Source organism: Mustela lutreola, chromosome 18, assembly GCF_030435805.1.
Source record: "Mustela lutreola isolate mMusLut2 chromosome 18, mMusLut2.pri, whole genome shotgun sequence".
Lineage (NCBI taxonomy): Eukaryota > Metazoa > Chordata > Mammalia > Carnivora > Mustelidae > Mustela > Mustela lutreola.
The window spans coordinates 29,315,275-29,343,250 of record NC_081307.1 but is presented as its reverse complement, the minus strand read 5'-3'; the positions used below and the strand labels follow the sequence as shown (position 1 = coordinate 29,343,250).

Sequence of the window (27,976 nt, the reverse complement as noted above, 5' to 3'; positions counted from 1 at the left end):
CTGTTCTTAAGAGCACTGTGTAGAGTCTTCATGAGTCAGATACAGGGAAAGCTTCAGTTCAGCCTTCTAGAGAACTCACTGTAGCTTGCTCGGTCTCATGAACGGGGAGAGTGTTGGCAGCCATCACTGTGCAGGAATGAAGGGAGGGGCTTCTTCCCACAGTGGTTACGCCATATGCCAACGTCTGCGGCTGCCATTGGCTCACCTCTGTTTAAGTGCGCACTTCCAACAAGTTGACCTGATTCTGAATGTTCTGCTTTCACTTTAATTTCAGTTAGTATTTCTGGAAAGTCAAGACCAGAGCGCTGAGCAAGAACCTTGGGAATAATGACCAACGCATTCGCGAATGCTTGAACTCCAAGTTGGGCCCTGCCCTTGACCAGAATTAGAATCGGGGCTTCTCCCATTGCCAGCTCCACTGCCCCAAAACCTGGAACCACCCAGACATCAGCCATAGCATTTTTAACAGCCCTCTAGCCTTTTCTTACTGCATCCTTGATTTGAGTGAAGATGTGCTTACTTGGTCCTTTGACCAGTCATGTGACAGAGCGGGGATTGTTACATTTCTTACTGAAGGTCAGCTTTTCCCAGTATATACTCAGAGATGAAACCTGCACGTCCCAAACAATCAGGATTTAGGTCATCAAAAGACTTTGGACTATCCCACCACGAGCAAGAGTCAGCCTTTCTATACTTCTCTTTTTAGCTCTGCATAGAGCTGTTATATCTTTTTTTTTTTTTTTTTTGCAAGAGCATCTAAGGAAAAGGGTCAGTTCCCTTTTCATTAAATAACAGATCTTTGAATCACCACAGACTTTCTTTTTTCAGTTCTGTCATGTTTTTAATTGTATCAATGAATTTTCTTTCAGCTTTTACTAAATTCTCTCTCTTCTGAATCCTTGTTTTAAAAAAAGCCAGAATCTGATGCTGCTGCTGCTTCTTTTTTTTTTTTTTTTTTCATATTCTGAGAACACATTATACGTATAAGGACGTAAGAATCTTCTACTCTTTTCTTCCCATCGGGACACCATGCCCTTTGGTCCAAAACAAGATCTCTGAGTAAGCTTGTATTCGTTTCAGATTTATGTTTCATGTCTATAATCTCAGCCACGAAAAGGTCAGTAGGTTCATCTTGTTTTGTAACAGCCAAAATGGAGGCCGCCACAACCTCTGTTAGGACTTCAGGGCGTTAGTATAGAGAGATATTCTGCCAAAACACCCGTGACGTGCTGTCCTTGTCCATCTATTTGCTAACTTTGACTTCTTCTAAAAGCTGAGGTACCTGTACCTTTGCAGACTCAAATCTGCATATTGTTGTTCTAAGATGAAGACCTTCAGAAATGTAGACATCCACCTGTTCGATCCGCTTTCCAGTGATTAGAAACGGTTGAAAATGGTACAGTCGCCGCTCATGTCATCCAGGGCTGTTGTTACGTGGGCTATTAAAGAGGCTGTTGGATGGCCAATTTGCGTTTTAGGAAGCAGCAAGTTGTCATGTTTAGTAAGCTTGATGTCTCTAGAAATGGGCATTTTCCCGGCACCGTTAGGCTCCAAGTTGGTTCTCAGAGCGTCCTGCATCCTCCTGGGCTGTGCTGATGTTAACTGCATGTGCTGCCTGGGCTCAGGCACCTTGGCCTTGGAGTTCAGGGTCTTTGCAGCCACCATAGCTGACACAGCAGAGGAAGAGGAAGGGACCAGGCCTGCAGAATGCCCAAAACCTTGAGTAGATTTAAATGTCATGAAATACAAAGTGATAAAGCATAACAGCATTTGATACTTGAAGTCAGCAACCAAAGCTTTAAACTGTATGTATGTGCACACACACACACACACATGCACACACACACAGACACACACGCACACGTGTAGACACAAACACATACACACATGTAAAATGCTCTAGAATTGTAGAATTTTTTTTTAACTGGGAAAGGGTATTAGAAATCATGATCTATCCCTTAATTTTATAGATAAAGTTAATCAAGGCTGAAAGAATAGAATATGTTAAAGGTGGATGCAAGGAGTGTACATATGTTGATATATATTTATCAAATATAAGAATTTCTTTTTTTCAATTGTATCCTTCTAGTTTATATATAGAGATTATATTTATGACACTGGGTCTTTAATAAATGAAAGTGAATTCTATATGATAGGACTGAGTTTTAGAAACTTTGAAATTCATGTCAGGATGCTAATTTCTATTAAAATAAATTAGTAATTATATATAAAAAATAAAATTCATACTTTTGCAGCACAAACCCAGTTAGCCTTCAATAGTTAATATATACTACATCCACATGCTACGTATTTTCCTTACTAGGCAGATAAGGCACGTGCTCACGGATGAAGGTTTTTGTGAGTGATGTGTATTTGGCACCTATTTTGCTAATATTAGAAGAAGTGATTTAGTAAAATATTTGGGAAAAAGCAAACATATTCAAGAATGTGCAAATCAAGCACAACAGATTCAGGTAGGAGAATTTTTTATTGATAAGTAAATTCTTTTTTTTTTTTTTTTTAAGATTTATTTTATTTTTTATTTTATTTGACAGAGAGAGATCACAGTAAATTCTAATAATACAGATTTCACCTCTGTTTTAAGAATCTTTATGATTTAAAAAAAAAAAAAAAAGAATCTTCATGATTTTTAACAGAACTGCCTATGTATTGGAGACCCTAAACCTGAAAAAGATTTGTGAAAACAGCTTACAATAAAAATCACGCACGCTTCATAAAACACTACTTGATACATATCACTTGCACCATTAGGAACTAAACGACAAAGGATGTAATTTCAGTTCTGGCATGCAATATTAATCGAAAGCCTTTAAAACATCTTGCTGATGGGAACTATGACAATGTGACATTGAAGAATTAGGAGCTAAAGACATTTATCTTAATCAGATTTTCAAAGTAAATGCCATAAAACACAAAGTTGTTTCATTCATTTCTACATTTGCACATGTGTCGGTGGGAGCATCATTTTCTTGTGTGTTGCTTTAAAGGCAAAGAATACGAACTCAGTACCTGAGAGTATGGGAAGAACCGAAGCACATTTTAGCCCCTCTGCACACATAAGGAATGATTTCGGTACTAATGTACATTTGTTCCATCTTTTATGCTAGTGATACATTATCCTCAGCAAACACTAAATAATATTGGCAGATACTTTAAAAAAAATATTTAGGGGGGGCCTTGGGTGGCCTAGGCATTAAGGCATCTGTCTTTGGCTCGGGTCATGATCCCAGGTCCCCTGGATGAAGCCCCTTGTCAGGCTTTCTTGCTCAGAGGAGATCCTGCTTCTCCCTCTCCCTCTGCTGCTCCCTGTGGTTGTGCTCTGTCAAATAAATAAATAAATAAAAGCTTTAAAAAGAAATTTAGGTTGTATTTGCCTTAATAAGTTTAAAAATGAAAACAATGTTTTTAAAGACTTTTTTGTAGAAGGAAATTAAGAAATTATCTTTTGGATATACTCACTATATGTAAACATCTTCTTTGGCAAAAAAAATTTCTATTTTTTATATGTGTATATGAAAATATATATATAATATATTTGATAAAAATATTTTTATTGCTTTAATTGAATAAATGGTGAAAGTCTGGAAAATAAGACTTCACATTAAAATAATATTTCATGGGGCACCTGAATGGCTCAGTGGGTTAATGCCTCTGCCTTCAGCTCAGGTCATGATCCCAGAGTCCTGGGATCGAGCCCCACATCGGGCTCTCTGCTCAGCAGGAAGTCTGCTCTGCCTCCACCCCCCACCCCCGCTCTCTTCCTACTTGTGATCTCTGTCAAATGGATAAGTAAAATCTTTAAAAACATTTTTTTTCACAGTTTATAAGAATACTTTAATATACATTATCTCTTTGAAACCTCCATATAAGAGTGATGATTAATCCCATTGTACAGATGAGGAATCAGAGAAGTTAAAACAGGAAATTGATTTGCTCAAGCTACAGTTGCTAAATTTTAGACAGGGAACTTGAACCCACGTGTTACAGGCTGAACGTTGGTTTCTCCCCAGATTCCTATGTTGAAGCTGTAAACCACCCCCTCATGCGACTATATTTGGCGATAGGTTAAGTCTAAAGAGGTACTTAAGGTTAGGTGAGATGGTAAGGGTGAGGCCTTGATTCCACAGGCTTGGAGTTTTTCTAAGGAGAAAGACTAGAGAGCTAGCCAGCTCTGCCCAGTGAGACACCGGGAGAAAGCAGCTGTCTGCGAGCCAGGAAGAGAACCCTCACTAGAAACTGACTCTGCCGGGCCTTGATCTTGAACTCCCAGCCTCCAGAACGTTGGAAAGCAAATTTCCATTTTTTAAGTCCCTCAACCTGTTTGTTACAGGAGCCGGAGCGCACTACTGTGCCAGCTCGTGTTTACCCTTCTCCGCTGTAAATTCATTTATCTCTTTAACGGAAAATTTTAATAAACTGGTCTGAAAATGCTTGTGGATTCATGAAAGGAAAGATCAGAAGATCCATGGAAGAGTATCTTAGGCACCTGCTTTCTTTTGAACCTCTGCTGTGAGAGGAAGGTTTCTAGTGGCAATTAGCATCCTATATAAAGTCCGAGCCTTCCAGCTTCAACAAGCCATGCTTACTACTATTTTAAAAGGCACAACAAAGCCTCAGGAAATCCAGATCATTAATCTAAACAATAGTACCTTGCATTTCTGTAGTACTTTGCAGTTCTTTTTCCTTTCTGTTGGTGCTAAGTCATTACAGCAGCGGAAATATTCACATTGGGAAGAGGGCTCTTAGTGCTGCATACACACAAAAAACTACCCCAGAATTATTAACAGGGGAGGGGCATTCACTAAATATGCAAGTGTCAGCTTAAACTAGGACTATTTCCCTTTTCATCAAAGAGCATCATTGCATGGTTTCCACCTAACAGATCACCCTCATTGCACATCCCAAGAAGGGGAAAGATACTATGGGTTCTGTTCAAGTTTTTTTGCATCTACATAATATTTAATGTTTGCGGTAACACCCTTCCCTGCCTGGACACCATCATGTGATTGGAAGGAAACTTAAAAATTTTTTTTCTGTTTCAGTGAAAGGCATTTGTAGATAATGTGGACCCAATAAATTGCAGATAACAAATACAAAATCAAATAATACGCTAGGGGAAAAGTCAGTGGCAAAGTTAGTATTTTGGGGGAAATGAGGTTGGCAGTGTTATTGGATACTTTCTGAGTGTTTCTTGATCGCTTTTTTTTTTCCCTATAGTTGCTGAAATATTCAAAAAAGAAAAATCAGAGAAAGGTTTCAAGTAAACTGAATCTTTTTTTTCCTAAAATTGATTAACTATAGTTTTTAAAATGCATTATAATTGCCATCGTAACTTTTAAGAGACTGGTTAGTTTTCTTTTAAGTTTGAAAGTTTCATGCTGGCTTTTATTGTTTTCAGTTGTTTCCATAAGCAATTTTAATATCAAAATCTGAAATAAATTTAAGTTTGATACAAAGTGATTTTGACTATATGTACCTTAAGATGTTACTAGTTACGATATGTATAATACAGAATGGTTTATTTTAAAAATAAACATTATTTTTAATATTCCTAACAAGATAATAAGGTAAGATATTTCTGCCATGAATTAATGTGGTCAAGTTCTCATAATACTTAAATCAAAATAAAGTGATTTTTTTTACTGTATGTCCCTTTAATGTTTTATATGTATAACTGAAGATAATATGGGGCTTTTTATTACCTTAAAATTTGAATATTCATAATGTAATTTAATATATTTCAAGAAAATAGTATTGTAATACCTAAAAGAATTTTAGAACTAAAAAACTTCAGAATTCATTGCCTGAGCCGACCATGCCCCCAAACACCATTTTTTTTTTTACAGAAGAGAAAAACTGAGCCCCAGAAGTTAGTTGATTCATAAGAGGTTACGTTCAGTTAAAGCTAGCATGAAACCCTATGTCTCGTGTTTCCTTTTTTAGTGCTTTCTTCTGTACAAGATATCTTTGACAAAGAATATATTATCTGAAAGGCATAGCAAATTTGCATTATTTGGAATATTAGAGCTGCTTTTCTTATTCTTTAAAGCCATTTGTTATAGTGCAATAGCTTTTAGTTGCTTTCTAGCCTGTGCTTATCCATATTACAGATGTGTGCTTTATTTATATCATATCATGTACTCCACTTAAAGTCAATAAAATTTAATTGCATTAAAATCAAATGCTCATTAGGTAATGTGAGAGGAGAGAAGTATTTATTGATCTTATGTCAACAATTCTTTATTGTCAAGATGGGGATAGCATCTTCCCTTTTTGCTTATTCTCTTAAGAATTATTATTCTTAAAAAGTAAAGTATTTTAAAATGGGTAAAAGAATAGCTTGAAACATATACTGAGATATTTTGAAGGTATTTTTAATCCAGGTTTCTATACATGTATAATAGGTAAGTTTTATGTATGTTTCTATGAGAAATGATTATGCAAAATTAAGAATTCCATAGAGGATAAATCTGTGGCATTACTAGGGTTAAGTATAGTAAAAAGATGAACTGTTTTAGCAAGGAGAAGGTAGGCATTTACATTTGTTTCCATCCCCTGAAATAAGTTAGGGTGCTTAACTTTTTAGATTAGCTGCATGTTTTTGAACAGCAACCATAGAAGTCAGAATATCTTCAAAGAGAAGTTACAGCCATTTAAAAGAAGTTTCCTTTTATAAAATATAAACCCCAAAACTGTCATCCAATAACAAAGAAGACAATAGCAGGGATAATTTATATGAAACAACAAGGAGATAAGTAAGTCCATGTTCTGTATAATACGACAGCCATAAACATGGTATTAGGAAGTTTGGAAAAAGCTGTTTAGCTCTCAAGAAAGCTCTGTTCTTGCCTTATGCAACTCTCTCTGGATATATATTGTGCTCTTTTATCATGTCTTCTTTTGTCTTAGACCTACTCTTTCATATTTAATCACTCTTCATCTTTCTGATGCCATCTGAGTGATTTCCTCAGATTTCTTTTCCAATTCTCTGGTACTCCTTACAGTTGTGTCTAATATACTCTTTAAACTATCCAGTAAGTGTCTGATTTCAATGGCTGCATTTCTTATCCACATTCTACTTTTTTGAACCTTCTTTTTCTCATACTATCTTATTCACATGGTTTTCATTTCCTTAATGTCTTTGATCATTCTAAACATACTTAAGTTTTATCTGATGGTTATATTATCTGAAGTTTTGGGGGAGATCTGTTCTGCTGTCTATTTTGTCTATAGATTTTGGCTCAGTGTGGATTGTTTCCTCTTAAATTTTGTAACTTCAGACTGTAAATTTATTGAGAGCTGTGTTTTATTTGTGGAAATCCTTTGTGACTTCATTTGAGAGCATGTTCTTTTAAAGAAGTTTTGCATTTGTTTCTGCCAGGTCCCCCAGGGAGGAGCATTGCACTTTTAATACTAATTTATTGGCTTGGAGTTCCAGAACTACGTTCAGAGTATAAGCTTCAGCCTCATATGACAACCCTAGGGAAGCCTAAGCCAGTGGTTAAAATTTTCAGGAGTCAATTTCTTGCCCATGCAGGGATTAAGAAACACAGCAAGATTCCTTTTTTTTCCACTTGCAGTGAGAATTTTAAGTCTACTCTTAGACTACAGGTATGGCACTTCCAAGGTCTCATATACATAGGGGTCTCGGTAACAACTGACGTGTTATCTCTTGTTTCCTCATTGGACGTTACAAAATTTCAGAGACAGGAAGATCTCCCCAGATCACCTGCTCTGAACAATTTTTCTCTCCCTTTGGTTTCTTGCCTATTCTTTCTTTCTAATTCATTTATATTAACCTAAATATAAATTGAGTGGTAGGATAAGACTATTGGCTGTTTAGTTTCCTGTTACATCCTCAGCACCTGGAACAGAGTCTGGTACCTGTTAGACACTCCATACTTACTGAATGAATCAATCCAAAAGGTATTTATTATATTTTATCCAGAACTTCCAGCATTTTGTGGCAAGAGAATTGATGGGTCATCCAGATGGCCACATGGTTTGAAAGAGAAAGCACAGGGAACTCTCAAAGGAAAAGAATGCAAAAATTTAAAGTCTTTAAATCTTTCTTCTAATCCTCATTTCAAGCTATCACCCTAGGGAAACTAAAACCAAATTCTCACTAACTCAGTAAGTACAGTAAATCGGTTCATCTGTGCTCACTGAAATTATACCCTCTGGACAGTGCAAGTCTTTCTTTTGTATCTTCTGTCTCTAAGGTTTTCATACTCAAATGTCTTTATATAAGTTATCTTGCAATCAATTGTCTGCTCCTGAAGGTGATAAGAACAATACTGTTTGTTTATATAGTATTTTATTGTTTTTAAAGCACATTTTAAACTTTCATTTGATTTGCATGTAGCTGTGTGAAATGTTTAAGTGACATGGCAAGTGAAATGTTAAGTGGTGGAAATTTTTACATGGTGCCATATTATTTTTTAAAAATTTTATTTATTTATTTGATAGAGATTACAAGTAGGCCGGGGGGGGGGCAGGGGGGCAGGCTCCCCGCCGAGCAGAGAGCCTGATGCGGGGCTCGACCTCAGGACCCCAGGATCATGACCTGAGCCAAAGACAGAGGCTTTAACCCACTGAGCCACCCAGGCACCCCTTTGGTGCCATATTTCAACCAAAGGCTTATAAAGTTGCCTCAGTGAACAACCCACTTTCAAAAACTTGTCTTTTTTTTTTTTTTTTTAAGATTTTATTTGTTTATTTGACAGACAGAGATCACAAGTAGGCAGAGAGGCAGGCAGAGAGAGATCGGGAAGCAGGTTCCCTGCTGAGCAGAGAGCCCAATGCGGGGCTCCATCCCAGGACCCTGAGACCATGACCTGAGCCAATGGCAGAGACTTTAACCCACTGAACCACCCAGGCACCCCTGAAAAACTTGTCTTATGTGAGAATCACTAGATAAAATAATGAACCAGAAGAACAAGTTTATGTGAAAGTAATTTCCTGAGTGAGGTGAGGCCTTTCTTTTCCAGTTTCCCCGTTCCCATTCTAGATGGTTATCTTATTAGTACAGCATTGTGGTGGGGAAAAGAGAGGAGGAGTCACCCTGAATATCTAAGTATTTGTGCCCTGATATGAGCTCCACTGAGGTGTGGTCTGACTAAAAAGATATGTTTCCCTAATTCAAATTTTCCCCGATTATAAGGAAAAGTCTTGCTACTTTTCTTTCCTTATAGGGAAATAATGACAGTTAAATATCTGTAACGTATATATGAGATTTTCTGGGTAAAGGAAAAAACTGTGTATAATGTACTATTTTCAGTGTCTTAAAATTTTTTGAACTTCTATTACACCCTTCCCAGTACCTCTTGAAATGTGGCCAGATGAAAGAGGTGTTGTTATCTAACTTTACCATCAGAATTAATTTCCATAAGGCCCCAGAATTAGTTGATAATGGAACATAAGATTAAGCTAAATCCAAGAATCAGAATGGGATTTTAAAACTCAAAAGCTAACTATGATTTTGTCCTTATACGGTTGGAATATCTACTCCAAGATCCAGTCACTACAGTTAAACTTAATATGGTAATAAAATGTATAACAACACAAAGTTGTTTTCTTTTGGCTTCGAAGAGGTCAGCTTCGAAGAAAATTCGGGTTTCATTTATAACAGGTAGAAGAGGGTTAAAGATAAAGCCAGGAGATGAAGTGAGAATGAACACATTTTACAATATAGAAACAAGGGTTTTAGCCCCATCTTTGCTAACCACCAATAAATGGGTTGGCTCCTTCTAAATGTTTGTCTAGTTCAACATGGTCTGTGTATCATAATGTTAAACTAGTAGAGGACCAAAACCAGAATCTATTCCTTTATCCAACTTGCAGGTGGTGGTGTCCAAGGGGACACAAGCTGTAGGCAAATGACTACCTAGAAGGTGTTTTGTCTAACCACACTGCTCAGGGGTTCAGTAAAATTAAAAATGTTTTTGTCCTTTTGTGTTTCTTTCTCTCTCCCCCACCTCGGCCCTTCCTCTTCCTTCCCCTCCACGCCAGTTTGTCTTTTGTTACCAGACCTCACTCAAATCGCAAACAATTGGTTTTTTTGTTTGTTTGTTTTTAAAGATTTTATTTATTACGTATTTGACAGAGACACAGGGAGAGGGAACACAAGCAGGGCGAGTGGGAGAGGGAGAAGCAGGCTTCCTGCTGAGCAGGGGGGCCGGAGGCGGGACTCGATCCTGGGGCTCCATCCCAGGACACTAGGATCATGATGTGAGCTGAAAGCAGCTGCTTAACAACGGAGCCACCCAGGGGCCCCGCAAACAATTGTTTTAATACAACACAGCGGTCAGCTCCTCAGCCCTATCCCCCTTATGAAGTGGGCTATTTCTTCTCCAGGGCGTTTGCTGCCCCATAACTGAGATCCAGGAGGAGGACAGACTCAGGAAGGAAGCATGAGGCACGGAGCAGTCAGAGCCCACCTGTCACCGGACTCTTATTTTCAGCCCCTCCCACATGAAGAGGCGTGCACGCGCGCACGCGCACGCGCATGCTCAGAAGCCGACTTTAATCCCCAGCTTTCGCCCTTGGGAGTTCATTTCCACTGTGTTCCGCAAAGGCCACCGCCCAAGGCCGTAAAGCCGAGAGGAACTGGGGCTGAATTCGATATAACGGTCTAGAAACTGCTTTTAATTTAAAAATACACACACACACACCACACCACCACCCCCCATCACCACCCCCGCCCGCCGGGGGAATATGACCAGATCTGATTTTTTAAAAACAGGCATCTCCTACACGACCTTTTAATAATTCTTGACTTGGTTCTGTGGTCACACGACATGGGAAGAAGAGACTCAGGTTGACTTCACAACTGTGGGATGGAATTCCCTCTTCCGTGGGAGCCCACACCACGTGCGTTTATTTCTGATTCTTAGGATGTTTCCGATTCTTGCTTTGGTACCTGTTAAAGGAAAAACTTTTTTCCCGTTCGGACATACTTGACTGTGTGTCCTTGCGTCTCGTGATCATGGTATCAATTGCTAAAAGGCTTCTCAGTTATACTTGGTCCTTGAACAACTTGGGTCTGAACGGTGTGGGTCCATTCAGACATGGGTGGTTTGTTTTTTGTTTGTTTCCCAATAAATACAACCCAGTGTTGTAACTGTATTTTCCCTTTCTTATGATTTTGTTTTCTCTAATTCTCTTTTTTACAAGAATATAATACGTAATACCTATAAGATACAAAATATGTGTTCATCAGCTGTTTATGTTATTGGTAAGACTTCTGGTCAAAACAGGCTATTAGTAATTAAGTGCATTAGGGAGTCACAAGTAATACTCGAGGTTTTCTACTGCGCAGGGGGTCTGTGTCCCTAACCCCTGTGTTCCTGGGTCAGCTGTACTGTTTTCCCGCACGTTGTTCTTCCCTGAAGGGAGTTCTTTCTTTTCTACCCTGAATAAGTAACTATTTATTACTTACTATATCTTTCAGATCCTGTAACTAAGCACTACAAAATAAATGAAGCTCAGAGAGATAGATAACTTACTCAAGAAAATAGGGCCACTGAAAAATAAATATCCACATGATTGTCATTTTCTCTATGTACCTTTCCCCCCCAGTGATCATAATAGCCTCGTTGCTATTACAGAGACATTGTCACAACTTTCTTTTCTTCCCCCTGTGGAGTGCTGTCAGTATGCCTTACATTTGCTTAGAATGGGGGTTTTATAAGTTGCTTAAACTGGAATCTGCCCCTTTATCAGAGGGCTTCTGTGGCTCCTAACACTTTCATGATTTCTCAACACACCTTACTCAGTGCATGCCATGATCCAAGTCATGACCCCATGTCAGTGGGTCTGAGGTGACAACCTTAAATGACACTATTGGGCTATACATTCTTTGGTGGCACAGGGCTGAGCAAAATGACCAAAGTCTTACCTATCTAATATTTATCATTCATGTTATGTGAGCTGGGACACCTGGGTGGCTCAGTCCTTAAATGTCTTCCCTCAGCTCAGGTCATGTTCCCGGAGTCCTGGGATCGGACCCCGCTTCAGGCTCACCTGCTTCTCCCTCTCCCACTCCCCCTGCTTGTGTTCCCTCTCACCCTGTCTCTCTCTCTCTGTGTCAAATAAATATATAAAATCTTTAAAAAATAAAAAATAAAAAAATAAAATTATCTGCCGTAGGGACGTCTGGGTGGCTCAGTCAGTTAAGCATCTGCTTTCAGCTTAGGTTATGATCTCAGAGTGTTAATTTAAGATCGAGTGCCATGTCTGGCTCCCTTCTTAGTGGGGAGTCCGTTTCTTCTCTCTCTACTCCTCCCTACCACTCGCGCTCTCTCCTTTTCTCTCTCTCTCTCTCTCTCTCTCTGTCTCAAATAAATCTTTAAAAAAAATTTTAAAAATAAAAATAAAAATCATCTGCTATCACTTATGTTTACCAAATAAAAACGAGCAGCTGCTAGGCTGTCATGAAGTTATATGAGTAATAAGAACTTGAAAAAAGGTAGAAAAGAGGAGTGTGGCGAGTAAAGACTCTCGTCGAGTATAATAATTTCTACTAAGCATAATGAGAATTTCATTTTAAAAAGGGAGGAAGAATATTTTGAGAAAATAACCTAACACCTTTTCTAAAATACCTAATCCAGATAGGTATAGGAATACAAGGAAGACATAACTGTGTTGGGTAAAGCTGTAATATGTATGTATTTTATTTATTGTTTCATATCTTATACATTTGTATTTTATATATTCATATTTATTTTAGGTAATCTTCCCATTATTTTCACATCTTAGAAGGTAGATTTTGACTACTGGAACCTCTGGTGCGGTTCCGGAGAAATAGTCCTAAAACCTGAAGTCTGGGGGAAGTAACATGGCGCCCTGCCTGTGTGGGATGAGCCCTGAAGGTGCCATTATTGCCTACTTGTTACTGATCAGCCAGCACATTTCTAGGAGTCTTTGAAGTACAAGGCTAAGTGAAAATACTGAAAAAATCCAAAGAAATTTAACTTATAGTCCCTGCCTTTCAGGGTCTAAGAATTGAGGAGCTAAGACAGGTTGCAAATGACCTTGCAATTAAAGGTCCTATTGGCAAGCTCTGCACTTTACCAACTCAATGTTCTCTTCATTGAATTCTTCACAAAGTATTCATCCATCAAATATAGATTGAGAGAATGAATATTTATTTACTGACCACATATCTACCCATATGTGCTTCTTAGAGGTTCCAAGGTGAATTCGATGTGGATCCTGCCCATATAGAGTTGAACAGGAGACACAAGACCTATACAATTAATTGTGACGGGGAGATGAAAAGAGCCATGAAAAAGGCTCAGATAAAATACTCTAAGACTCAGAGAAGAAATAACTGATTTCTATTGAAAAAAACAGGAATGTCCTCTTTCTTAGAGCTTGAAGTACGTAGGGTTTGGATAGAGAAAAATGGAGGATAATGTCTTTCCAGTTAGAAGCAAATATGCTTATGCGGAAAGGTGTATACACAGGGTACAGCAAGCTTGATGAGAACAAGATACATGGGGGAACATTTGCAAAACTATTTTGAGGACTAACTCAGGAAAATATGACTTTTGCCTTCAGAAAGTGCATTTTATGTTTTATAGGTACGAGAAAGCCCTTTGGAGTTTCTAAGGAAAATGATATGTTCAGAGCTGTGCCTCAGGGACATTAAACCTGGTAACTCTGAGGTGTAATTGTCCCCTCTATGAGTTGTATCCACAACTTTCTCAAATCTATAGGAATCTTGTATCAATGAATCAGCCTAAAGCAAAGGCCACAGTTGGTGTTTTGGTTGGTCTTAATGTGGATCTGGTTACAAGTATTAGATTTTAAGTGCTTGTCTCCAAATCTGACCCTACTCTGTTTCTTTGTATCCATTTTTGTTTTTTTGTTTTAGTAGGGAAGGGACAGAGGGAGCAGGAGAGAGAGAATTTTAAGCAGGCTCCACAACCCTGAGATTATGACCCTGAGATTAACCCTCTCATAACCTGCAAAGGTACCTCTAATTTGACAGAGATGTCGATACTCTTTCAATTTTTCATGTCAAGACTCGGGTGGTTAACTGACGGAGCCATCCAGGCACCCCTCTTTGTGTCCATTTTGAACCCAAGTCATAAAATTTTTCCTGGATATTCAGTTTTTCTTCCTCTGTGGACTTAAAAGAAAATTTTCTCTCTATTTTCAGTACCAGTAATGGTTAATGCTTTTCTCAAGCAAACCTTGTGATCTTAAAAACATCCCAAATCAGGTAACTGATCATGTTTCCCTTTTTGTGTTGACAACGAGATAAATAATTTAGAGCCAGATTTGTATCCTGCTTTAAAAATGTACAGAACTATACAGCAGGCATTTTGTCCATTTGCCTTAGATCTGGCTTTATGTTATCTTTCCCACTTTATTTTCTTTTATTCTCTCTTTCTTCCTTTCGGTCTATGTTTAATTTTCTTTTATCTTGTTATGCTTGATAAATTTATGCTGTCTTGAATAAGTGGGTATAGATACATACTTCCACTACTTCTTACATCCTATAAGCCCAGATCCCTAGAGGCAATGTGCACCTCCAAGGGAATCCTCAGATTTTGCCTCTGTGGATGCTGCAGAATTTAAATTTCTGGTCATCCATCCCATCTCACTCAGAGTCTGCATTTATTCTCTTCCATCAAATTTTAGAGTGAATCCAGCTTTCATTATCTGGATTTGTTTTATAGGAAGACCTCATGATTATGCAGTCAGATCAAAAGAGGTCCCAGCAGACAGAACACATTGTGCTGAAATCACCTGGATAAACAATTGAAAAGGGCATGGATCTTTTTTTTAAAAAATTTTAATTTTTATTAGCATATAATGTATTATTGGCCCCAGGGGTACAGGTCTGTGAATCGTCAGGCTTACACACTTCACAGCGCTCACCATAGCACATACCCTCCCCAATGTCCATAACCCAACCACCCTCTCCCTCACACCCCCGCCCCCAGTAACCCTCAATTTGTTTTGTGAGGTTAAGAGTCTCTGATGGTTTGTCTCCCTCCCGATCCCATCTTGTTTCATATTTTCCTTCCCTCCTCCCATGCCCCCTGTTGCCTCTCAAATTCTTCATATCAGGGGGATCATATGATAATTGTCTTTCTCTGGTTGACTTATTTCACTTAGCATAATACCTTCTAGCTCCATCCACGTCATGGCAAATGGCAAGACTTCAGGGTTTTTGATGGCTGCATAGTATTCTATTGTATATATACACCACATCTTCTTGATCCATTCATCTGTTGATGGACATCTTTCCATAGTTTTGTTATTGTGGACATTGCTGCTATAAACAAGGGCATGGATCTTTGCATGATGTCTTGTTCATCATAAGTTCTTGAGGAAGGCTTGCCAAATGAATGAGCGAACCTAGAGAAGGCCACCGTAGTGCTAATTAGTTTTGAAACCTTAAATGGAAATTTAAGAATCCTTTTTTTTTTAAAGATTTTATTTATTTATTTGAAAGAGATCACAAGTAGGCAGAGAGGCAGGCAGAGAGAGGGGAAGAAGCAGGCTCCCTGCTGAGCAAAGAGCCCGATGCGGGGCTCGATCCCAGGACCCTGGGATCATGACCTGAGCTGAATGCAGAGGCTTTAACCCACTGAGCCACCCAGGCACCCCATAAGAATCCTTTTTTAAAGATTTATTTGTTTTGGAGAGGGAGTACATGTGTGAGTGGGGAGGAGGGGTGGGCAGAGGGAGAGCAAGAATCTTCAAGCCGACTCTTTGTTGAGCGCAGAGTCCAATCTGGGGTTTGATCCCAGGACCCTGACATCATGACCTGAGCTAAGACCAAGAGTTGGCCGCTTAACTGACTGAGCCTCCCAGGTACCCCAAGAATAAGAATCTTTAATTCAACATATTTAAATATGTGATGATGGCAATAGATCTTAAAAATCATTTCATCTTCAAGAACAATCTTAATATCCATGATGTTTTAGCCATTACATAGTACTTTCACTTGTTGACTTAGCATATCTTTGGAACATAGAGGCTTGATAAATGTTTGTGGGCTGCGTGACTCAGTAGGTAATCGAATGAATACATGAGTTCATTTCACTGAATCCTAAAATTAAACTAATACCTACATGGGACAGTATTATTTTCCACATTACAAATGTCAAGACTGAGACACTATGGTGATGCCTCACAGAGTTAGAAATTAAATTTGGTATCAACCGCTACTCCACACTGCTCTCTCCTCTAGTTAATAGAATATCCAATACATAATTTATACATCATATGTATAGTATAGTTCCATTCTTTCATGGAGCCATGCTTAAAAACATGGCATCATTTGACATATCCCTCTGCTTCTTTTTAGACTCAGTCTTAACACTTCTTCCTTTGAAATGTTTCAGTCATTTCTTTGTTCCCATTGCATTGACACTAACCTAGTTAAGACCCTTAGCTTATTGTAAAATAAATATATACATGCATACATACATATATATGTATATACATAATACATATACATGTGTGTAGATACATATATGTATGCATGTATCTATTTATAAAAGCAGCTTTTGAAATACTCCCCAAAGACATCCATAGATATTCTAATCATATGCACTAATGCTGGAGAAGACAAAATTAATCATATGGTACCTGAGTACTAAATCTTCTTTGAGTTTTAAACTACTTTTTTTCTAACACGATTAAAACTGTATGTGCTAGTTTAGCCCTCTCATTACTCCAAGGGTACCTTTAATTTAATGGAGATGTAGATACTCTTTTTTAATTTTTCATGAGCACCAAAAGAATGGACCAAGCAAGATTTCTGTAGTTTCTTGTATAGGGATCCTCAAGAACAGAGACTGTGCAAGAAAGTAGCTTTATTTCGTACGTTTCGATATTGTCTCTGTCCCTCTTTTCAAGAGTAAGAAATTATTAGTTGTTAAGTGATATTATGTGGATTGTTAGAGACCATTAGAAATACACGGTAATTACTGATATTATGTGCTATGGGAGGAGTTATTTTAATTATTGTGCCCTGTAAAGAGGTTTGATAATACATGTTCAAGCTTTTACATATCAAGTATTCATTTCATGCAATCAGAATTGCAGCATTAGACTCTATTTGGCATAACAATTGCTGCTGGAGTTCACACAGCAGATGAAAGATAGCCCCTGTGTTTCCTATTCTCTTTTAATACGTGCATTCATATTAATAACATGATTTAATAGATCACTCTAAAATTATATTGCACTTTGAACTGCCTTTAGTCAAAAATTGACATCTTCTATGTGTGGAACCATAATAAGTTTAGCATTAAATTAAGGAGTCGTCTGTTTGTTAAAATGTGGTGTTTGTGAATTCTAGCATGTCCAGAGGCAGGCAATGAGATTGAAAAGTCAGTCTCATGTTACATTAATTTGTAAATTTTAACTTACGACTTATTAAGCCTTAGGGAATTTCTCCACGGCTATGACCTAGCATTGGGTTTATATTTTGAAGTTGCTGGATCCCTTACGAATGTGGTTTTGAACACAATATTTGTACCGCTGACATAGTGGCGTGAGTCGCTCTGGTCACCTATGACTTCCTCTAAAATGTGGTTATACTGCATGCTGTGAAATTGGAAAATCTGTTCTGTGTGTGTTCTAATGGATGTAACGGTCATTAAGTATATGAGTCTTCTGACGTCGTAATCAGATGTGATTCAGTCTGTTAAATATCCATGAAACAACATCTGCTTCACAGAGTGACCTTCTGCTAAAGAATACTTAGCGTCTATTAGTGGATCATAACGCAGATCTGCCTTATTTGAAACGCACTAAACTAGAGTAGTCTACTGCTGTTTAGCAACTAACTTGTAATAATTTATTGCAGTTAAATAAAGCTTAAAAAAACTCCATTAAATAATTATAGGGATTATATGCATTTCGAAAACCTTTGTGTTCCATGGAAATTACCCATTTAATTTCAGGGTTGGTTTGTTAAAAAAAGCTGAAGTCGAAAGGCACATTAGGGGACCTGTCAGATACTGTTTTCTGTAGGTGTTAATAAAACCAGATGAAAAAAAAATCTGAAACAAATTAAAACCAAAACCAATTTTACCATCTGTTGTATATTAATTAGTACTTCGTGTATCAAGGGTAAACTTGCTCTTAGAGAATGTCACTGAACACCCGCTTAATAGAATAATATGCAAATTTATTAGGTTATGGATTTAAATGCAGTTTTTAATTCTGATTCATCTGCAGTGGATCCCCCAAGAAATTGGTGATGTGTGTAGCTACATAGGTACATATACATATATCAAGATAAATATATAATGAGTTTCCTTTTCTTTTTACAGAGCAACCTGCAAACAACCAAGGCCAGCCCACTCTGCAGCCTTTGCCACCACCCCATAAACAGCACCCCGCCCAACACCATCCGTCCATCACTTCTCTCAACAGAAACTCCCTGACCAATAGAAGGAACCAGAGTCCGGCCCCGCCGGCTGCTTTGCCCGCCGAGCTGCAAACCACACCCGAGTCCGTCCAGCTGCAAGACAGCTGGGTCCTTGGCAGTAATGTACCACTGGAAAGCAGGTGAGTCCTCTGCGGGAAACTCCCAGATCGTCGGGCTGGTAGGACTGCGCCACATGTCTGCTCGAAGAATGGCCACCCTACCAGAGTCAGCCAGCCGTGTTGATTAAGGTCTCACATTTAAAGATAAACTAGTCTCAGCCTCTTCTTGTGAACAAATTTACCGTACTTGCATCCTCCATGTTTTGTCTTCGCTGAGAACAGCGCCAGGTTACTGGTCATTTTTAACTTGCCAACCCGGTGAACATTCTCGTCCTTGTCACACATTGTGTAGGCTACAAGACACGAGAACAAAGGCCTTTAGTGAAACTCTGCATTACTTTTTTTTATTCACTTATCTACAAATCATCAGGCATGTCGAGAAAAAGATGGAGATAGAGAGTGTGATTCTGGGTCCCATAGGTAGTTTGATTCGATGAACATGGTTAACAGACACTTGGTTCTAAGACATCCCTCCTCTCACAGGACACGTTCTGTCCTTTACGTCCTAAAATCATAGAGGATTCCTGAGCAGATAGTGAAGCACAAGTCAGAAGGGAGACGGGACCTACTCTCTCAGGTTCCTTCCCGTATTATTTCCTAAGACACCCCACCCGTTCTTAGACAATAATATCAGACGGTAATATTCTTCCTTATGATGAACTGAGATCTCTAACTCCTGAAACTCCCATCCTCTGTTGTAAACCATGCAACTCCTATTCTGTCACAATACACAGTCATTTTAACCCATTTCTGTGTGATGGCCCATGGGCTGCTCTCAGTCTTGTGCTCCAGAGGCTTCCCTAGCTTCGTGTCCTCTCTCTGTACACACCCGGGTGTTTCAGTGAGGCCTTAAGTTAAGACTTCTAACACGGGTTGGCCCACAGGAAGTAAACCGCTCAGACGAATGTGCAGAACTAGTGTAGAACAAGTTTTGAGTTAATCCATTGCATTCGTAAATATCTCCCAGCACACAAAAAAATTTTTCCTTCTTTCTTTGGACAGAACCTTGACAGTCAATGTCTTCTTTATACCATGTCCTGCACGAGCCAGGGGTGGTGTCCCTCCTCACTGGCTTCCTATTGACAGCCTTGTGACAAAGTCCCCCTAACATTCCTGGCAGCGTTTCTTTCTTTTCTGCCCTAGGCTTCCAGTAGGCTCAGAGAAAAAGAATCATCACCACATAAAATCCAGAAAATAGAAGACTCTGGGGAGTATGCCCCCCAAAATGCCCTGTCCCATAGAGCCCCTGTCTAATGCCAGCATTTTTTTTTTTTTTAAGATTTTATTTATTATTTATTTGACAGAGAGAGAGAAATCACAAGTAGGTGGAGAGTCAGGCAGAGAGAGAGAGAGAAGCAGGCTCCCGCTGAGCAAAGAGCCCGATGCGGGGCTCGATCCCAGGACACTGAGATCATGACCTGAGCCGAAGGCAGTGGCTTAATCCACTGAGCCACCCAGGCGCCCCTAATGCCAGCATTTAAATTAGCTTCTGGATGAAGAAACAGGTTTCACAACGAATAAATCATGATTTTTTTTTTTTTTTTTTGGCCTTTAAATGCGTGATCTAAACCAATTCTTCCCTGAAGATGAGTTAGCAGGAAGTCCTCACAGTTAGTTGTCAACAATAAAAATCTTTTTGTTTTCTTTTACTCTTGACCTAAGAACATGGTTCCAAGGAACTCTTGTTTTTGTTTGTTTGTTTGTTTTATCTGTAGTGTGAGCCAAGATTAGTTGGCTTTTACTGTTTATTTTGTATTCTTGAACACTCAGGTGGAAGAGATCAGAAAGGGAAGGTAAGAAAGAAGTAGGCAAACAGGAGATTTCTTCACTTAAGACAAAGAGTCATGTCTACAGATCTTTTTTTCTTTCCTGAGGTTATTAGCACAGAACTAAATTCACCCAGTGTAATTAATTAGCACACACCGAACAACTCATCAACACTGATTCACTATTGTCATTTGGAAAAATTTTACTAGGAAAAAAGTAATTTTCCAGTTGAGTCATCAAATTGAATATGGATAATTGCATTGTAGTTGACAATAATTGTTCTGACAAATATGTATGAAATATGTCGAGTTCAGTCAGTAGAAACGTGTTTCATTTTAGGAATGTTATGTAGTTCAGAAGCCTCAAAAACTGTGTCTGTATGAGAGTTGGTATTTCTTGAAGCCATGTCTTCTAATGGAGATATTTGGACACATCTGGGGGAAAGATGTTCCTGTTATTCCTCACATTGTACTCATGAATTTTGGTTGGTGGGACAATTAGGAGAGAAAATAGTTGTTTGGAGGACAACCCATTCTAGCCATATGTGTAGTTGTGGCTGATTTCTCCGTATTCAGACTGTGTAAGAGTTCACTCTTGGGATGATTTGAAATTCCATTTCAAAAGCGATGCCATTAGTGAACCCATCCATGGAATTATATTTTTTAGTTTTATGAACTGACATAGAAAGGAAGGTCTGCCAGTTGCTGTAATCTCACTAACGTGTATATGAAGAATAAGGAATCCAAAAAATGTAAAAACTTTCATTCTGTCTTCTAGTTTTGTTGTCTTCCTGTTTTCAGGTGTCCACCTCTTAAAATATTGCTAAAAAAGTATTTCCGCTTACCACGCACTCTGTGTATCAACCCAAGCAGCGATGTGAAAATCTCACACTGTACCGACAGAGGCTACTGTGGTTTCTTTAATAGTCTCCCTTGGTTGGAACTCTTGAGGTGAAGAACCGGTCCTATTTATCATTGATTTTTTCCTTTTTTAGTTAAGGTTCCCTATTGAGTATGATTCTCGGGCTCCGTTTCAGCTACATTAACAACTTCATCCAGACGTGTGTCTGCCGTTGACTCATTTTTTAATCTGGGGCACAGTTTTGTCTTTGGTAATTATTTCTATTTGCACATATACTCATTTTACAGACCCTCACTTTTCTCAAACCATCGTTTAAAGGGTATAAGGTATGAAGCATGAGATTCTGTTCTGTGTGTGTAAGAATCTGTGCACTTCTTTGTCCCCAACCCTCTTCTCCTTCCAGCATACATTGATCATGGCTGCTGGCAGATTGGCCCATAATAATCCACGAAACTCTTGGTAATTTGTAGACTTAGTCTATGCGAATTGGTAGAGAAGACATCAAAGATTTCACACCTTGTCCTGTTTCAGTGCAGTTCCTGGTCTGATTTATTAAAAGCATTTATTTTTTTCACCAGTGGTTTCTTGCTTCCATAACAATGTTTATTTCCTTTGTCTAATGAATTTAACATTTGCTGCTGCTGGAGACAATCGATATTATTGTGTACTTGTACATTTCCACTCGGTAAATAGAGCCTTTCTGGTCTATGATCTCTAGTGAGTTTCAGATCTCCTCGAGTCACATTCAGACCCGGACAAGCATTTGCAGTTTCCAAGCACTTCCTTATTATGTTATCATCTTCAATAAATACCACTCAGCACCCGTCTATAATACCAATCCTTGCTTATAGTTTTCCTTCCAGATTCCTTTTCTTGGCACTCCATATTTCTTATGCTGTGTATGATTTAGTTTTAGGTCACTTGCTAGCCTGTAGGTCATCCTCTGTTTATTTTATACTTCGGCTGCTTCAGAGCATGGTCAGAGTTGCTGCGCGAGTATAGAGCAGCCGAGGGAAAGCTGGGCCTCGGCCCAGTGCAGCAGCAGCCCAGAAAGGTGGAAGGAGTGGCAACTCTCACTGGGAGCCCTGACCTTCCGCAATTGTGAAGTTAATTGCCTGCAGGTTCTTCATTTATCTATGTGAATTAAGTAGCTTAGTAGTTTCCTATTAGATGTTAACAAAATGGTTCATTTGTAGCCACTTAAGAAAAGATTTATTAAAGTCTTATTTTCTTATGAAGTCTACTTTGGCATTGATAGTTCATTAGTTATGTTCCCCTAGCTCTTTATACCTTGCAGGGCAGTAATGCTTTGCTAATTATTAATGTATGATATTGCAGATTAAATTACCTCTTTCTTATTGCATTTTTATTTAAATATTGAAATGTCCTGGGCTGCTTTAATGTGAGATCAATTGCTAGATCTTAAAAAAAAAAAAAAGACCTAAACAGAAGTATTACCTGCTGAATTAAGATATTCTCCCTTTCTCCCTCTTTTAATCTTCACTCTAAATGGTTCTAGGGAAAGGCAAGACATCAGTACAGGCTTCAGATATCAGTCATCCTTTCCTATTAGAAACCTAGGCAGCAACCTTCACATTGTGCCGTTATGTACCAGGGAAAGCTGTCCCAGGTGAAAAATGTTACCCTCTCCAGCATGCTGATAACCAACTACCTTTAACAAGATAGTAAGTAGTTAGATGCTCCATAATTGCAGATAGAGCTTTAAGTAAAATATCCCTGGGGAGGTAATCCACTGACTTAAGTTTACAGATGATGCCATATCCTTTTGTTAAAGACAGTTTGGGGGACGGAGGAGAATATCACAGAGTATGGAAAAGAGGTGCAGAAATGAAGCTGAGGTTATTGAACACCAGTGTCAAAATTGGATCTGGGCCTAGGCTAAGAAATTCTTAATGAATCTTTGAGAGTCTCACCATCTCTGTTCAAAACAGACAACAACAACAGCAGACCCTGTTAACCTATCTAAAATTACATGTCAGTGAATAGTAAAAATCAACTGGATTCTAGATCTCTTGAAATAGTTCATCTTTAGTAACTTACAGTATTTCTTAAAAGGCCTGTGAAGGGACACATGTGCATTTTAAGAGTAACAGGAAGAAGGGACTCCTGGGTGGCTCAGTAGGTTAAGCAGAGGCTCACATCGGCTCAGATCGTGATTGTGCCCTGTGTCAGGCTCCCTGCTCAGCGGGGAGCCTACTTCTCCCTATGCCTGCCACTCCCCCTGCTGGTGCTCTCTCACTCTCTCTCTGACAAATAAATAAGATCTCCTCCACCACCACCACCACCACCCCCCCCCCCGCAAAAAAAAAAGAGTAATAGAAAGAGGAAGAAGGAGGTATGATGTATAAAGATATGCCTGGTGATGTTTATATTTAAGGCTCATTTCAATTTGTGGCATAAAAACTTTTGTCTCATTAAGATGAGATTAATTCAGGAAGCTATTGTCCTAATTCAGTGTCTAAGTGCTGTGCTAACCATTTAATTTATCATCAAACCAGACAGTTTAAGAGTGAAAATGTTATAACTGGGACACCTGGGTGGCTCAGTCACTTAAGGTCTTTCATGATCCAGGGGTCCTGGGATCCAGTCCCCCATGGGGCACCTAGCTCAGTGGGAAGCCTGCTTCTCCTTCTGCCCTTCCCCTGCTCATACAGGCACCCGCACATCCTCTCTCTCTCTGACAAATAAATAATATCCTTAAAAAATATTAAAATAATAAAAATAAATTAAAAGAGAAAGGATTATAAATACAATTGCACTAGAACTTTTACAGATATAAACTGAAACTATACCGGACACGGAGGGACATACTGTTACCCAAGGAAGTATTATTTATTCCCACAAGTAAAGTTGCATGTTAATCTTTTTTTATCTTTTATCTTTATTTATCTTAGGCATAAGTTATTATGCCTAAGATAAATCAGAAAAAGAAACTAAATGAGAAGGGAAACAGAAAAACAGCCATTGGTTGGAATACAGTCGTTGGTTAACTCTCAACTTGAACTTTTCTGGTTTCTCTGCCAACTTGTAGCAAATATTTAACCCTTTGTCAACCCCTTCACAGAAAAAGCTTCTGTTTTTCTCTAAATATGTGGTTCTTAAAATAATGCATAAAATATTTGTTTTTATTTTCTTCTCACAATACCAAAAGGGCAAGAGAGAACATATATTGATGCCAACATAGCCAATGAAATTTTGTTCCAGAAGTTCAAATTTTGTATTTTAAAGGTAAAATGTTAGATTTAAAGGTAAATCATATATTCACTAAAAATGTAAAACAGAAGTAAAATTTGGTCCTGAATTTACTCAAAGAAGGAACAACTGTGTGTCTCTAGCTCTCTAGCTAGTAAAATTTCTGTTTTCAAAGCTCTTCGGCTGTACTGAAATAGAGACCTCCTTCTAAAATAAAGTATGAGATTAAAGGTGATTACTAAGATAAGGGAAAAGCAAAAGCATGATTTTTATTTATTTTTTATTTTTTAAGATGTTATGTATTTGAGGGAGGGGGCAGAGGGAGGAGAAACAGGTTCCCTGCTGAGCAGGGAGCCCTATGTGGGACTCGAACCCAGGGCCCTGGGATCATGACCTAAGCTGAAGACAGACGCTTAACTGACTGAGCTACCCAGATGTCCAAAAAATGTGATTTTTAAAGTGATATTATTATTACCTAATTGTAATTATTGTAATTGTATTATAATTGTAATTATTACCTAATTGTAATGCACCTGCCTCAGGTTGCTTGTTTAGCAAATATTATGCTGATAACTTAAATGGAAAAGTAGGCTGTGGATTGACAGTAGCTCTAAAATGGAGGTCATTCCCAGGAGTCAATATTGATGTATATTCCTGAATAAAACCTAGTAGTTTTATTTTTAAATGTCTTTTTTTTTTCTTCTCAGAGTGGTTTTACAGAAAATCTAATCTGTAATAAAAACTTGACATTGAGTGAGAAGGCTCTGCCAGTTTTGAGTGGGACATAGATTCTTCAAGGACAGGGTAGGAGAAGCCCTAGACAGTTACAACAATAAAATAATATAATATTTTCTCTTCCTCTTCTTCTTTTTTTTTTTTTTAAGATGTTATTTATTTATTTGACAGAGAGGGAGATCACAAGCAGGCAGAGAGGCAGGCAGAGAAAGAGGGAGAAGCAGGCTCCCCGCAGAGCAGAGAGCCCGATGCAGGGCTCGATCCTAGGACCCTGGGACCATGACCTGAGCCGAAGGCAGAGACTTAACCCACTGAGCCACCCAGGAGCCCCTTCTCTTCCTCTTCTTGAGAGGTGGGCAGAAAACTTCTGGACTTCTGGAACAGTTTCCTCCAGTTCCATCGTGAAGCCTTACTGTGTGCCAGCCCAGCGTTCCAGGTGTTTCACCGTCCCCCACCCCCACCCCGTTAAGCCCTGTGGGTGGGTGATGCCCATCAGATGCTTCTCCTTCGTTTTCTCCATCCTGTTTCTATCCTCCCTAAGATCAGGTTAAGCCCCCAAAGAGGGTGGGAGTGCTGGGATCGGGGGAGGGGGCACGGGGTGGGGGTGGGGGACATCCACCTGATGTCCTTCAGGACATCACTTGGCACAAACATTTTCTTTCTTTCTTTTTTTTTTAAAGACGTATTTATTTGTTTGGGGGAGAGAGAGAGAGCACAAGTGGAAGGCGCAGAGGGAAAGGGAGAGAGATACTCAAGCGGACGGAGTTAGGCTCTGCACTCAGAGCCCAACTTTGCGTTTGATCTCATAATCCCGAGTTCGTGACCTGAGCTGAAACCAAGGGTCCTCTGCTTAAATGACTATACCATCCAGGAGCCCCTGCACAAACATTTTCCAATGAAGCAGGACTCTAGGAGAAAAGAAAATTAGGAATAATCTGTTTGCAGGTAGGCTAGGGGACGTCATCCAGTCTGTCACCGTCTTGTCCAGCGGTACCCATAAGCCCAGATACAAACACAGCTCAGCAGCATAAACAAGGGTCTGTGTTTTGCAATCAGACCGGGGTTTTCATCCTGGATCCATCATTTAAATGATCCATATGATCATCTATAGGTTATTACAACCTTAAGTCGATCTCCAATGCCACAGTACTACATACTGAAAAGAGCACCTTGACTTTAATAATCTTGAGTAAGGTACCTAGCAAATGATAGGTGCTCCATAAACGGTTTTAAAATATGACCAAATAATAAGAACAACCATTGCATAGGATAAGATAACCTAATTAGTTAACAGTTGAACAAATGTAAACACCATTTATCATCAAGAAGCTCTCTTCTCTCCAACGGACAAGAAAAGTGTTTGTCCTGACTGGAAGAGTTACAGTCTAATTCATCTTCATGGGGTAGGTAGGTCAAGCCTGCAGCCACAGATCTAGCAGGATAAACTCTCTCACTTCTTTCACTCTTTCCGTTGTTCAACAGAAAAAAGGTGAATTTTTGCAGGTAGGAACCCCGGGTCTGCTCATTTCATTCCTGAGAAGGAAAAAAAAAAATGTTTAAATTGTAATGAAAGGCAACTACTCATATTCCTGAAACATTTAATTAACTAAGGCGGTAAATGTTTGGAATGAATCAGTCCAAGCCTTGATAGATGCATTGTCTCCCCATCAGTCAGGAGTTAGACCTCAGTTTTACTTAAGGTGTTTAAAGCTTTAGGTGTCTTTTGAGCATGATGAAGATACTATACAATGGAGTAGGCGTGTTATGTTGTTTAATTGAGGTGAACCAGTTTCTTTATAATAGCAATTAAGACACCAAGAAAGCATGCATTAATTATTTGCTATAGACCTTAAGTGATTTTTGAAAGCATAATTCCAACAAAATACAATTACTTTACTCTGATAATGTTTGGTTTTGGATAACCAGCAATCTGTATAAAATATTCACACATGATAACCTTAATTTCCCTAGTACCTAGGAAAATGAATTCTTACTTACTTCTAACACATGTCTAGTCACTTCTCCGAGCATGATCAAAGTATAAGGTCATCCGTGTCATTACTCTGGTCATGGCTAATGACTGTGATTTAATCCTTATCTTTTCCTGAGCATGACCTACTCATTTTTGAGGCACCTCTCTTTCTCTTTCTCGGCAACCATTTTGTGAGCATTTTTAAAAATCCTTTTACTCTTCCTTAATATTGTCTGTGAAAACGTTTCAATCCTCTTGTGTATGGGTGCATGTGTGTTTTCATGCGTGTGTGTCTGTGTGTGTCTGTGTCTGTGTGTGTGATCTCTGCCTAACATCACTACAACAGGAGGATTTTTATCTTTATCCTAGAATTAATTTCTGTCCACTTTTAAAACAGTGTTTTGCTCTAAAATTCCATCCTGTTTATATCACTGATTAACATTGTTTCTCACTTCCTCTATTTCTTCATTTTTCCCTTGACAGTGTTTTGCCTTTTGTATTTCTTTCTTCAAACCTGAGGTGAGGTCTGTTTTCTATTAAACCATTTTCAGAATACTTTCTCCTTTGCCTGCAAGATTACATTCTTAGATATGCAATTAACCAGCTAAGCTTAATAAATTCTATTTGATAACCCCTCTGATTCTACGGTGACTCTCTTTATGATTTCTCACCTCAGATTGTGAACCACTTGGAATATTACCACGAGAAGTCATCTTGTTCCAATCACACCCTGCACTACTATGATAGTGCTTCTTTCTGCTCATGGTAGGGTAGAAAAAAGCAATGGTTTGGGGACAAATCTGGGTTAAAATCTTAACATTCTACTAGCTATGTAGCCTTAGGCAGATTACTCATATATTTTTTCTCTCTTTTTTTTTTTTT

General features: G+C 38.7%; 1 protein-coding gene and 1 pseudogene across 7 annotated transcripts in view; one reads left to right on the top strand and one right to left on the bottom strand.

The window, feature by feature from the left end:
* The window catches only part of TENM3 (teneurin transmembrane protein 3), a 437,342-nt gene that overhangs the window by 233,921 nt on the left and 175,445 nt on the right, over window positions 1-27,976 (top strand). For all 7 annotated transcript variants that reach the window (XM_059156026.1, XM_059156025.1, XM_059156023.1 and 4 more), the window contains one exon: window positions 18,330-18,567. In XM_059156026.1, the coding sequence (XP_059012009.1) occupies window positions 18,330-18,567 (238 nt within the window). The remainder of the gene's footprint in view (window positions 1-18,329; window positions 18,568-27,976) is intronic.
* On the bottom strand, window positions 59-17,597 carry LOC131820659 (T-complex protein 1 subunit zeta-like; annotated as a pseudogene).